General features: G+C 41.1%; 1 protein-coding gene across 1 annotated transcript; it reads right to left on the bottom strand.

The window, feature by feature from the left end:
• Positions 1-7,778: 7,778 nt before the first annotated feature.
• Positions 7,779-13,555, bottom strand: MESD (mesoderm development LRP chaperone). Its single transcript, XM_027688127.1, has 3 exons — positions 13,321-13,555; positions 8,922-9,154; positions 7,779-8,184 (listed from the first exon to the last, which is right to left on the bottom strand). Exons 1-3 carry the CDS (start codon positions 13,483-13,485, stop codon positions 7,920-7,922), a joined length of 663 nt encoding a protein of 220 aa, XP_027543928.1. The 5' UTR covers positions 13,486-13,555; the 3' UTR covers positions 7,779-7,919.

The raw sequence follows: 13,555 nt of genomic DNA, 5'->3' as shown, positions 1-13,555 counted from the left end.
AGAAATGGAAATGGGAAGGGGAATATTATAGTGGGCAGCCACTGGAAAGGCCTGTATTTGGGGCAGGTGGGGGACTGTTAGTAGATTAAAACAAAAATCTTGTTCCCTTGTTCACAAAACTTATTTTTTCATTGAATAGGGTGAACATGGAGTGATATATATATATGGAAAAAATATATAAAACATGTATAAAGTTTTTGTAGTGGGCAGCTATTAAGGCTTATAAGAATCTCACTGTCACATCAAGTAAGACTTTGACTGTAAAATTTTCACCCTGAGATGGTGCCAGCTGGGCAGACTCTACTATAAACCTTTTGTAGGGTCCAAAACCAGAATGGGATTTTTTTTTTTTTTTTATAGAGCAATCAGCATTTCTAACATCCAAACACATATATTTTTTAACCAAGTATCAAAATAGAAGCTAGTGTATTAGAGGAGATGACAGGTCAGGAAGCTGGAAATGCACCCTGCCCACTTGTGTACAATTCGAATTACTGATATATATATTACATTATAATTATATTAATTAATTATATATCATTTATCGGTAATGGCCGGCGCAGCCGTTCCCTGTCCGCGGGCTCCCTCTCGTGGCCGCGCTGGGGGCAGCTCCCGCTCCCGCCGTGCCCCGTGTGGCTCCGTTCCCGGCTCTCCCAGCGCTTCCCTATCCCACATGACAGTGATGTCCCAGCTGAGCGTCACACTCCTTGTCAGTCTCTTCTGGGAAACAAGCGCCTAACTGAGCTCTCACAGCTTCTGCTGGCAGCTACAGGAGGTAGGGATGCTCCCTGCGCTGCTTCACAGAGCTTTGATTTTTCCAAATCTGCTGGACCATAAGAAATGTTTTACCATGTCCCCGAAGTGCTTTTTATGCAACCCTTGCAGACCAGCCAGTGTATCACCTCCACCAGAAGCTGAAGCCACTGTGATGTGTCCAGGCTTTTTGCACCTCAAAGGGCATCTCAGCAGCTGTCCCAGAGGCTGTTCCGTCACCCCACTTTCTTTCTGACCAAAGGATGGGGGAGGAGGGATGTGTAGAAACCACCACTGCAGCTACACCCTTCCTCCCTCTTGCATGGCTTCTTCACCAAACACACCTCCAGAAGCTCCTCCCTGTGGTGATCCCTTGGCCATGGAGATGAGCCCAACACTTACACTCACTGTATAAACTTAAAAACAAAACCCAAGGGAGACCTGCATCACTTTGCAAACAGAATGATTTGCAGTTTCTGAGTGTAAGTCTCAGATGGAGTATCTCAACAGTCAGGAGTGGTACCAGGACATGGAAAGGGGCTTTTGATAAGGGAGCAGTGACAGAACTCAATGGGAAATTGCTCTGGAGGAAGCCACTTAAAAAAAACTATTTCTCCTCCTTTGCCTAAGGGTGTAATGTGAGATGAAATGACATTCCCAGCTCCACGTAACCTCATCTCCTCTCCTATTGTTAGTGTTGGATGAGTTGTACAGGATAACGTTTCTTAAAGCACAGGTACCTCACCTGAAACCCAAGGGTCTGTCAGTTGATAGCAATACCTCAATAATTGCAGCTAATTTGACTTCTGTTTCTGCTTTCCCATAGTCCAGTTCCAGTATTCAACTGGTACCACTACAGCATTTGGGTGTCTCGAGCATGGTCTGCCCTGTTACAAATCTGAAGTTGATTGTCTCATCCCAGAAAGAGAAACTGTCCTGGCTTATCACTACTGCTGAAAATAACAGTGTGGCTGAAATATATTTCAGGCCTCACTGGGGTTATCTGAGAACTCACCAATATGGCTTAAATGGTGGTGCTACGTGGGAACAGGGGTTGGGAGGATCAGTGATAAGACAGAAAGTGGCCTTTCCCTTGTTAGGTTACACAGCTCATTAGTTCACAACAAACCACCTGGCAGCCACATCAAAGCAAAGAAAGTTGGGTTTTTCAAAATCTCCTGCTCAACTGCTGCCTCAAATGCCAAAGCACTTGCATGTCTGGGCTTCCATTAATCTCCCTGGCAACTCCATCCTGTTATAACTGCAATTATCTAAAGTCCACACAGTTATTAACATGTTTTACAGCACCTGAAAGTCAAGAGCTGACTATCAAATCACAGGGGTATGGCTGTGGTTACAACTGACAGGATGAATAATAAAATATCCATATAAAAGTATTGTGTAATTTAAGATATGCAATGTTTTGGATACTTATGAAATATCAGTTTAGATGAGGGGGATGAAAACTGACTTATTTTTATTTTTTGAAAAAGAAGTTGAATGAAATAAAGTTGCACTGAGGACAAGTTAAAAAAACCAAAACCCAACCAAATATACAGGATGGCCTGCGGGCAGGGATCTGGGAAATAATAAGCAATTATCATATAAATACACATATTAAACCTTTGTTTCTTCATTGACTTATCATGTGCTCAACCACACTATTTTTTTTTTTCAATACACTCTTGCAGTACAATTATTCCTGTACAATTCAGTCTTCCTCATTACAAAGAAAACTTTACATAAGTTACAGCAAGATCCAGGTCACCTCATGGTGCTGTTCAATCCTTGCACCTTGCAAGCAAATTCCAGGGCCTTGCTCTTTCCAGCACACACAGAGCCTTGTTGACATGTAACTCTGCTGTCAGTGAAGGCACCCAAATGGATTTAAATATTAATGATTTAACGAGTGCTCAGTGCTCTGGTCAGTGCTCCCCACAGAATTAGTGAGCATGGTACCAATGCAGAAGTCCAGCCTTTGTTCAGACATAGCTAATAATTACCTTTAAAAGCAGCAGATGCTATAGGCAGTAAAGATGGACCCACAGTTTTTTTGGAAGTACCACTAAATTACTTAAGGGAAAAAAAAATTTTGGTTATAAACCTCATGAATTCGATCATTTTAGTCCCTATTCTGTAAAAAATGAGGGTCTCTTCTGTCCAACAGTAACAGAGCAGAGACACAGCAATTGTGTGCTAAGAAAGAAAGAAGTTTCTGTTTCTGAGAAGTGTCAAGAATCAACACTTTCCCAATTTTATGCCATGTCCAGGCCAAGGATGTTACCAATAGGATTACTGTCACAGCCCCAGCAGTCACTGAGCCACCTGAATATTCAGAACTCTGATAGAGGTCACCTCTGTGCTGCTCTTTCAGAGCTCCTTTAACTGTCCCATTTCTTCCTCCCACAATACCAATGTCTATGTAATAATAAGAAAAAATTAATATATATAGCCCAAATTTTTTTTTAAGATCAGTTATTACTGTTAATTTAAATGGTGGTTAACAGATCTGGTTTTCATATTACAGAAACAGTGATATAATGTCACTGATAACCCAGGCAACACCAGTATCAACAGTGAAAATATATTACATGGGAAAAAAACAAAGCATTTACCAGCTGTCCTTGGCTAAAGGCTGGCACACCATGTCATGCTTGATTGCAATGTTACATCAGCTTTTTAAATGCTAATCAAAACCTGCACTGCAGAGAGCTCCAACCCCCTACACCACCTGATTTCTCTACTGGAGGAGAAAAGATACCATCATCCAAAAATCCAAGGGGAGTGTTTTTCCTTCTTGAATCCAAGCAGCTCTAGCCTTCCTGGCAATTTGATATTTTACCTGAATTCAGTGGGTTTTGTCCCGTTAAAATGGCACAGTATGAAAGATAGAAAATACTGATATTATTAATAATATATTTAATTTTATCTCAGAGTAAGAACTATGAAATGGAAATGAATCAATGGACGCAGTAGGATGTCAATAATCTTAGTAATGAGAAACATGAGAGCACCAATGAAATAGGCATTTTAAAAATGGGGCCTCCCAGTATTCAGGCACAGGTTCTTTAAATTTCTATAAATGTCCAGTGCAATTAAAAAAAAAACCTTCTGGAAAAGGCAAATGGTGCTACTCCTTGAATAGAAAAGGAAATGAGCCACAGATAAAGACTGGAAATAATTTCCAAGCCTTACCATAAACCCCTTGAGAACAGCAGCCAAGTATCAGACAAAAGTAGGTTGTTCTGTATCCTAGCAAACTGGTGTATTAATTTACGATTTCCTTTTCAGGAGAAAATTGAAAGAGTTCAGGAACAGTGACAGGAACATTGAGTCTCCTGGAAGTCAAGGCTGACCTGACTGTTCAGAAAAATGCTTTGATCACTCTAAGTAAAGATCAGAAATCCTGTCCCAAGTGTCATAACAGGCTTAAAGATAGAATTTTAGAAATTGGGAGATCACCTAATAATAAATACAGTAACAAAGCTAAAGGTAAACTATGAGAAGCTGAAAAAGAAATGGGAATCACAAACTTCCCCGCTGGCAAGTGATGTGTATAAAGAGACAGGATGGGCAGGAGATAGAGGGAAGGCTGGCAACAGGCAGGGCATTAGAGGGAACATCACTGCACCATCACAGATAAATCTTAGCAATGTTGTAACAACAGCACTTGCAATTTCTGTCCTTCTTAAATGATTATGGACACTGCTTGCATCTCCTAATTAGTAGGATTTAGTAGTTGGTGAACTTGATGACCTTAAAAGATCTTTTCCAACCTAAATGATTCTACAATTTGTTATAAATTCAATTGCCAGCATTCATTCACTCACTGCACCCTGAACTTGCCTTGGGTCTTCTGAGCCCTGGTCCTGGCAATTTAAGCATCAAATTCCCTACTTGCTGATGAAGTTAAGCCCTCAAGAACAGTGGATGCACCTGTAATCTTTCAGGTCAGAATGTAAATTGATTTTTTTTTTTAGTAAAACAGATAATGCTAATATATACTGCGTGCCTTATCTTAAACAACAAAAAATCCACAACAAAACACCACAAACCTCCCCCCAACAAAAAAAAAAAGCCAGAATATTTTTTCCAGTATTTTATTACATAAAAAGTTGATTGTCCATTGGAAAGTTTTCACAAAGTGCAACCACATCTTGTGTAGTATCATTGCCAAACTATTGGGTTTTTTTCTGAGAAGGACAGCTGTGTTAAAAATATAACAGTAACTTAGAAAAGTTAGTTATGGCACTAAACAGACAAACCAATAAGCTATGGGGGAGAAAGCCAGCAGACACTTAGCTGTCATGAAAACAGGTGATTTTCCATGTACCTCTTTACAGAACTGAAATAAAAAGGAAATAGTAAGAGCTATAATTACCACCCTACCTGTTGAAATTAGTTCTAAAGGAGGTATCTGAATGTCCTGTATGTAGAACCAAAAAAATGTTATTGAAAGCCTGATAAGACTCCAATGAAGAATCCATCTTCTGAGGTACTTATAGAACGTTGGTGACCTTAAGTAACTTTTTGAAGACGTTTATTTTTATATATACATATATTTATGTGCATGATAGCGTTTGGGCTTCTTAAATCATCACCAAATAAAATTTGCTTACGTAACACTGTACCAGGACAAGTACAGGGGTCTCAAAGACTTTGCCAGTTTCAAAAGGCAATTTAAGTTGTTTTGGAGTAATGAACTGTGATACCAGAGAAAGACTGGCTGGTAAAGCAGTTCCTGCCACAGTGCCACATTATACTTAATAGTGTATTTCAGTATGTGTTGAGTGTAAAGCATGAAAAAGGGAGAAGAAAAATGGAAGACAAAAAAATCTACTTGAAGGCAGCATTTTGTATTTTATATCAAAAAGCAACTGCCAAGTCATCATACCTATTAAAAACCTAAAAAAAAACCCAAACAAAGAAAAACCCAAACAAACCTAAACACTTTGAAATTTTAATAAGCTACGTGGCACAAGACGTACCTGCATTTGGCATAGGCAACTTAATGACTCAGAAACAATCAAACAAAAAAACCTGGTCAAGTGCCTGGTTGAATTTTGACAAAGCTCCTTTTAACTACAAAGGGGAAAACCCCAACCTACTGTAAATGTAGATTCTCAAAAGCTGGGCTATAGCTATAATGCAGTAATTGTTTCTCAAACATTTTCAAACCCAATTTGTCAAAAAAAAAAAAATCACGTTTATGTTTTGTAACACGAGAACTACAAAAACTGCATTTTCAGTGTTTTTGATCAAAATCTGAACTGTCATCTCTATACTACAGATTTAAGTTGTAAAAAGAAAAAACTCATTAATATTTAATTTTTATAGTTTCATCTCACCTCTGTTCTTCTCTTGAGATGAGAAGCAATACTGTTTAAAAAGGGTGGTGCAAACCCAGAATAGGTGACTAAATCATAAATTAGTTATGAACAAGAAATGGACTGCACATCTCTCCTACCCAAATGTCTACTGAGACTGTTCTCAACTCTGCTGCACATCTGGATTAACAGCAGAATATAAAAAGTAATACAGTTAATCCTGAAGAAACACGATTTTAATTTTTCCATTCAAACAGGCACAGACCTATTTAATGAAGTGCAGCTGGAAAAGTTTCTTTAATCTTAAATACACACAAATATAATTAAGATTAAATAAAATGGGTCACCCGGAACCTTCATCAGCATCATTTAGTCCTTACATACAGAAACCAAAAATGAGTTAGTCTGTCCCTGGAATACCTAACCAAATGCAGAATTATTTAAAAGGTTTACTACTCTGTGAAACAATAAGTTTAGTGACATCTTTTATTTTACAACAAACACAGTTTCGTACTTTTGAGACTGAAGTATTCCACAAGGTCAACCATTATGGTTCAATAGGACCTTTTATCCAAAACACTTGGATTTTAGCACCTTAAATAAAGGGTTAAAGTAACATCTTACTAGCATCGAATGAAGACAGTTAATACTGTGCTCATCCTCTGGAAAATTATGTGGACCATACTACTAGGTGCATTTAGTCCCTAACAGAGAGTAAGGCAGAAGGGAAACAATTCTAAGCAATGCATTTGACTGAATACATTCTGAATAACAACATAACCTTCCCAATTATATAAAGTATTTGCTCCCATACATCAAACTTCATAGTATTCAAATCGAGTGGTCATTTACAATCAACCACATCATCAGGAATTTGTAACAAAAAAAAAAAAACCAACCCCAAATCTGGTTATTAAGCATCAGTAAGTGATATGTCTAACTAAAAGTTTAACTCTGTATTGTGACTAGTGCTTTTTCAAATATTTAAACAAACCGTTAAATCAATAAACCCAATTAACTTCAGAGTTAAAGCTATTTCTTCTCACTCACCACCTGGATAATGGGGCACACATAACATTTGCTTCCACAGGCACAGTTCTGAATGCCCCGAATTTGGCTTTTCCTTTCACCCCAATACTGCTCATGCAGGTGCTGTAATTCCATTAACTTCTGAAGGGCACAGAATCTCCTTTCTGCAGGGATTTGGAGTGCATTAGCTGAGTACCTGCCTAGCTTCTACCACGCTCCTTAGCACTTCCAAGGATTTCTTGGAACAGAACAGGTTAAGTTTATTTTAAATAAACAAGCAGTCTAACCAGACATGTCCTAAACCCTGTAATTTCAGGCATCTTTGGCCACTGTAACACTGTTCTTTGCAACTTTGGGAGTTTTGCACCAGCTGAGTCTGTCAAACTGGCTTCCAAGAGAATCCTTTCGCACTGCACTTGGCTGTCTCACAGCAGCTGTGAATCAATGACCAACCTGCACATCCAAGATGGATATCTACAGATGAACATCAGTGTATTCTGAGACCATAATTCTTCTTTTTCACTTAAATTAAGTTTGATGTTAGACACACAGATTTGTAAGTTAATTTTAAACAACAAAAAAAGCATAAAAAAATTACAAACTAAAGTAGTCAATTGCCGGTATGAAGTGTCATCTTTCCTGTAACTAAACAAATGGCCAACAGTAAGGAGTAAACTGGTGAATTTCAACACAAAAATTTAAACCTCAGTAGTCTCTGCTTCCTCCCCTCCACCCCCAAAAACCCAGGACTCATAAGGAGATTCCCTTCAAGGAGCAGCAGAGCAGGGTTCAGTCTGGGTAACGCGTCCGTCATAGCTCCTCTCTCTGTTTGGTCGCTCGGTTGTCCTCTTTAATGCCATTAGATTTCTTCTCTGCATCTTTTTTCTTCTTTGCTTTTTCAGGTTTCGTTTTGTTTTTCCCTTTCTCATTTTCATCTGCTCCTTTGCCAGGATAAACTTGACCTTCCAGAGTGACATCCGCACACCTTTCTTGATTTATCAGGAAGTCTTTGATCTCCCAGGCATAGCCACCATCACGGAGCATAAAGATGGCCCGATTGGAGCCAACAATAAACCTAGAGGAAAGACCCATATCTTTTTCAGTTAACTCTGTGCTTTTCAAATACTACAGCATTTGCTTAATTCAGAGCACCTCCACAACTGAGGCACACATTTAAGAGAAAGATGCTGGTCTTGTTGTTGCCTGGGGATGGGGACAAGAGAACAATCTTCTAGGATGTTTAAGAATGAATTGTATTAGTTTATAAGGAGGCAAGAATATGAAGAAAACTTAAGAACTAATTTGGGACTAGTAAAATCTATTAATAAGCACTAAATTTGCCTTATACACTTTCTGCAATCCTTCTCAGCCTCAATACAAGAGCGCAACATTCTCCTGTTTCAAAATGATCCCCTCTGTCTGAGAGAAAAAAAAGTCACATTTTTTAGCCAGGGGAACAAAAGGCCTTTTGTGGTGACAAGTCTTCTGAGTGTGATGTTTTCCACAATGCACATTAAGGCAAACTACTGCAGCTAAAATTGATAACTAGCTGAAAAGTAATGAAATAAAAAGAATCCAGGCTATATATACACACACCACGTGTAAGCACTGAAAAGATTTGTGCACCACACCAGTGGTTTTGTAGCCTGACTTGAAACAAATTTGAATATAAAGTGATACAGAAACAAATAAATAGTAAGGGATTAGGGAGGGGGGGAATGACACAGGATGAACCGTTCAAAAGGTTTTCAGGAAGAAAGAAACAAGAGTTCTGCAAAGGCAGGAACTTTATCCTTGTGTATCTCAGTTTACCTTTGCACGTCGTAGTTGGCATTGAAGAGGCCTCCCTGCCACAAGCTGGTAATTTCTTCTGTCTCCTTTTCTGTGGGATTTCCCGACACCGTGACAAACATCATCAAAGTCTTCCCCTTTTTTGTCAGCTTCAGGATGCTTTCAGGCTTGCCTGGATCAATTTTTGAGAAATCTATTGGTGCTGGAGGCCTCTTGTGTTCGGGGAGATCTCCCTCTTCGATGTCATCATCTTTCTGTTTTGAAAAGGACAAGGAGGCTTTAAATTAAGTTGTTCCAAAAGGATGTTCTTTTTTTTTTTTGAAATTTCTTTGTTTACAGAATAACTCTTTTTTGACAAAATATTTTTTAGTTTAATGGTGGAGATTTTAGAACCAAAAGAAACAGTGACTTTTGTCTCAGGAACTTCACCAGGAGTGCCATTTCCATTTATAACCCTCCCCTCAAAATGATACACATTTTTGTATTGACAGGTAGAATTTCATTTTACCATGTACTGAGAAATATTTCAGCCTCAAGGCTAATTCAATACAATTCCACCTAGGAAACTCATAAAATAACACTTTTTTTTCTTCACAGTTTCACAAAAATGTATTAAGTATATGAGATGAAATAAGAAAGTCACAATAAAAAACCCTCATACACACATAAACAAAAAATCATTCATCTGCATTTTGCTTTCAGAGGTCAAAACTCACCTCTGGGAATCATGCAATTGCTTGAGAATTTAATTTTCCTTTCTTTGTTTCTTTAAACAAATAAAACCACATGAATTCAGATTTTCAATGTTCATGCCACAGGAAGATTTTATTAAAGGTTTCATGACTTTTCTAATGCACAGATGCAGCTCACAGTCTGACAACATAATCACCAAGAATAAATCACTCTCACAAAAAAGAAAAGAAACCCCTCTTGATGGCTCTGCTGAGGCTGACAGGCATTTAAATATTTAGAAAGGCACAATTCAAACTGCTGCCCCTTGAAACAGCCCACAACAGAGGAGTGAATATAGTGACAACTTACATTAAGCCAGAACTTGATTTCTTAGACAGTGTTTGTATCATAGAATTAAAAAGCAAAAAATAGAACAGAAAAACCCAGAAGTCTTACACTGGCATCCACCCAAGCACTAGTAAATAAGCAGGAATTAAGGCAGATATTTTAGGTGTTGTCATGACTTCAAATACACATGACTGTTAGGAACATGAACTGCAGCAATATCTAAAGATATCCCCTTCAGAGGCCTCAAAGGTCAGGAGCCAAGCTTGATTTTTAGGACTTAGTATGCATTACCCTCACAAACCCAACATCATCATCCTCCTACAACACCCATGGAGCATCCCATAGCCTTTAAAGGTTAAAGTTTTATACAAGTGACTTACGTTCTTTCCCCATCTCATTTCCATAGAGTTTGTTGTCTTTCTGACAAGAGCGTCTAAAGTTTAGGTACCACCGAACAAAAGTTGTAGAAGCCTTAGATTTTATCCTTTCTTTCCTTACTAAATATCTGTTTCAATTTTCCAAGTCTGAAACGCCCTCAAGTAGTTCACATGCCTTTGAAATTTCCTTATTAAGTGAACTGGGAGGAAAGGAGAGCCCCAGGAAAGTCCCACTGCTCTCAGTAAGTGGGAACATGACTTATGTTGGAGGAAGCTGGAAAATGCTGAGATTGGTGAAGTACACTAAAAATATAAAATCTTACAGGATTGCATGAAAAACGTTCTTCAGAATTGAAAGCAAACTGATCCTTAATTTAGTCTGGTTTGGTTAGTGCAAAGCCAGCTTATTTCACAGTTTTGAAAGAGAAAGGCAGAAAGAAATGTTTCCAAATACTCCTTAAGCAATACAGAAACTGTATTTAGTGACAACACAACCTACTAACACATACCACCTACTTTTCCCTGAACTATTCAACTAAATGCTCCTAAAGCTGTATTATTACAGTTTGATTGGAACTATTATCAGAAGCTGTCAAAAGCTCCCTTACATGACAATTCTTCTCTGGATCTTGTACAAACTATCATGCAGTTTAGTGTTTATACAGCTATTTACAAAGTAAAAACCTGGAAGTGTAAGCTTTTCCTTTGAAAAGTCTAGCAGACTCATTCACTTAAACAGCAGCATGAGGTTCCAGAGGGAAAGCATTACAGACACAGTAATAATTACATATGCCTCCCCTTGCTTCTCCCCTCAGCTCCCCATTCTCATGCACTTCTCATAAATGCCCTGGATTTTTATATTTAAAAACATTAGCAACATATGTCACTTAATTCCTCCACCTATTCAATGACCTTAGCTCAGAGTCAAGCCTGAGAAACCCTGAGCTTATAACAACAATGAACTATTTAAAGCACGTGACCTTTCAGTAACAGAGAGACCTCCGGACCAGATTCTCAGTTCTGTTTCCAGCTCCCCAGGACTCAAAGCTTCTGGAGAGTCCCTTTCCATGAGGGAAATCCCTCAGTGCCTTCCTTCAAGCTCTAGTTGTGCAACTGAGCTGCTCTGCCTCTTTTCCCTGTTCCCTATGCTCATTTTCCACTAGATCACTCTCCTGGATCACCAGGCAGTCATGCACATGGTGCAAGGGGCAGCACGAGAGCCTGCACAGAGAGGTGGCTGCTCCTGCTGGGAAGGCTGCTGGAGACACAGCCTCACCAGGCTCATTCCCAAACCCAGGCATGTTATAGCCACCATCCTCCAGGGGTTTTAGATTAACTGCCTGAGAAATAAAAAATACTAGAAGTCATCTCACTCTACTGAACGGATTCTGTACAGTTCCATGCCCCGTGCCCCTCACTCCCGAGCATAATTCCTGCTCTTATCCAAATTCACAATGGCCCCTTTGTTTCTCATCCCACTCCATCAAGTGCACTCATGCCCTTTTTTCTCCTCTGTCCTCCAGCCACCACCCCCCTCAAGTCTTTCATGCTCCCTGTGCATCCTGACTCTCACCAGGCAAAATGCCATGCAGCTGACCATCCCGGAGACCAAACAGCCCTTAATTGTTGAGCCCTGCCTCAGTAATAACTCTGTTCCTTTGGGGCTCTGCTCTCTGTGTCTCTCCTCAGAGGCAACACCAGCCTGAGCAGCAACTCCACAGTCGCTCTGCCACATCTGCACACAACGTGGCCACAAGCATTTGTGCTGCACATGGTGGCCTGGATCAGAGACCTGCTCCAGCTGAAGAGGAAAAACCCTCAACAGCCTCCTGACCTGCGTGCCACAGGGCACAGACAAAAGTACAATCAGTCTCACAACAGCATTAACCTGAGCCTCCCTTTCATCCAGGCATCTCGCTCAAACTCAGAGATGCTCATCTTGTAAGATTTTTTCCTACAATGCCAAATTTGGTTGAAGTTGGGCAATATTATCATTTAAGCCCTGATTTTTTAGCAGCTAGGACTACCAGGTCCTTGGCTGATCCCAGTAACAGAAAGGGAAACTTTGAGGTTTTTTCTGATTTTATTTCAAATTTTAACTCAATTTTCTAAGAACCTCCCTTCCTAAAGGCAGATACACAGTAACAGTCCATGGGATGAACAAGTCCCCAACCTTCAAACCAGGACCAAGGCAAGCATCCTTACTTCTCACGGAAGTTACTTCAATTGTATTTCACGTTCAAAACCTACTTCTCCACCTTGACTTACAGCTGTAACTGGTGTTATTGGAAACAGAAGGTTTCACTCCATTATTTCCTTCAGTTTTTGTGCAACATATTCCATGAAAAAACCTCATGGGAAAGAGAAAATGACAGTGATGAGTGCTCTGGCATTTAACAGATGATGGAAGACAAAATAGTGAAAGGAACTGAACAGTAGCATGCCAACCACATGGAGAAGAGAGTGATGGGAAACCAAGGAAAGTTAAGGCAGTGGGATGATGGGGGTGAAGGAGGACTAAGAGAGCTGGAATGAGAAGCCTTTACTATGAGGAGCGATAAGGAAACCAACACAAACCAATACCACTACATATCTAATCACGTAAACGTGAAATGAATATTCCTCCTGGTATCCACCCCTCGGTCTCAAAATTAATAACCCTCAATACTCTAAAAACCCCTGTTTTTTAAGATGACCAGGCTGCTGGCGTGCACCGAGCGCCGGGAAGCGGGACAGGGCGGCAGGGCAGGCTGAGGGCAGCTCCCCCAGGACACGCGTCTGTGGCCCTCGCCCCGACTTTGCAACCCCCCCACACGGACCCAGAAGCTCGGAGGGAGCAAACCGCCACCTGCCACCCTGCACCGGGCCCGGGGATCCCTCCCTCCCGCCCTCCCGGTCACCACCAGGCCCTGCGGGACCGGGCAGCGCGGCCGCTCCAGCGCGGAGCTGCCCCGGCCCCGCTCCTCGGCTGCCGCGGGGCTCCCTCCGCGTGGTCCCGCCGCCGGTCCCGGCCCCTCCCGCACCTCCCACTGCTCCAGCAGCCGGGCCATGTCCGCGTCGTTGTAGTCCCGAATGTCCTTCTTCTTGGGCGGGCCCGCCCGCCGCTTCCCCTCGGGCCCTTCGGCCGCGGCCGCCGCGCTCACACACAGCGCCAGGGCCAGCAGCGCCCAGCCCGCGGCCGCCGCCATCTTCTGCCGCTGTCGGGAAGGCGGCCCCGGCCGCCTTATGGGCGGGGGCAGCGCGGCCGGGCCGGGAGGA

The sequence above is a fragment of the Neopelma chrysocephalum genome, unplaced genomic scaffold (genome assembly GCF_003984885.1).
Source record: "Neopelma chrysocephalum unplaced genomic scaffold, ASM398488v2 Primary Assembly neopelma1_75, whole genome shotgun sequence".
Classification (NCBI taxonomy): Eukaryota; Metazoa; Chordata; class Aves; order Passeriformes; family Pipridae; genus Neopelma; species Neopelma chrysocephalum.
This window is presented reverse-complemented; position numbering and strand designations above follow the sequence as displayed.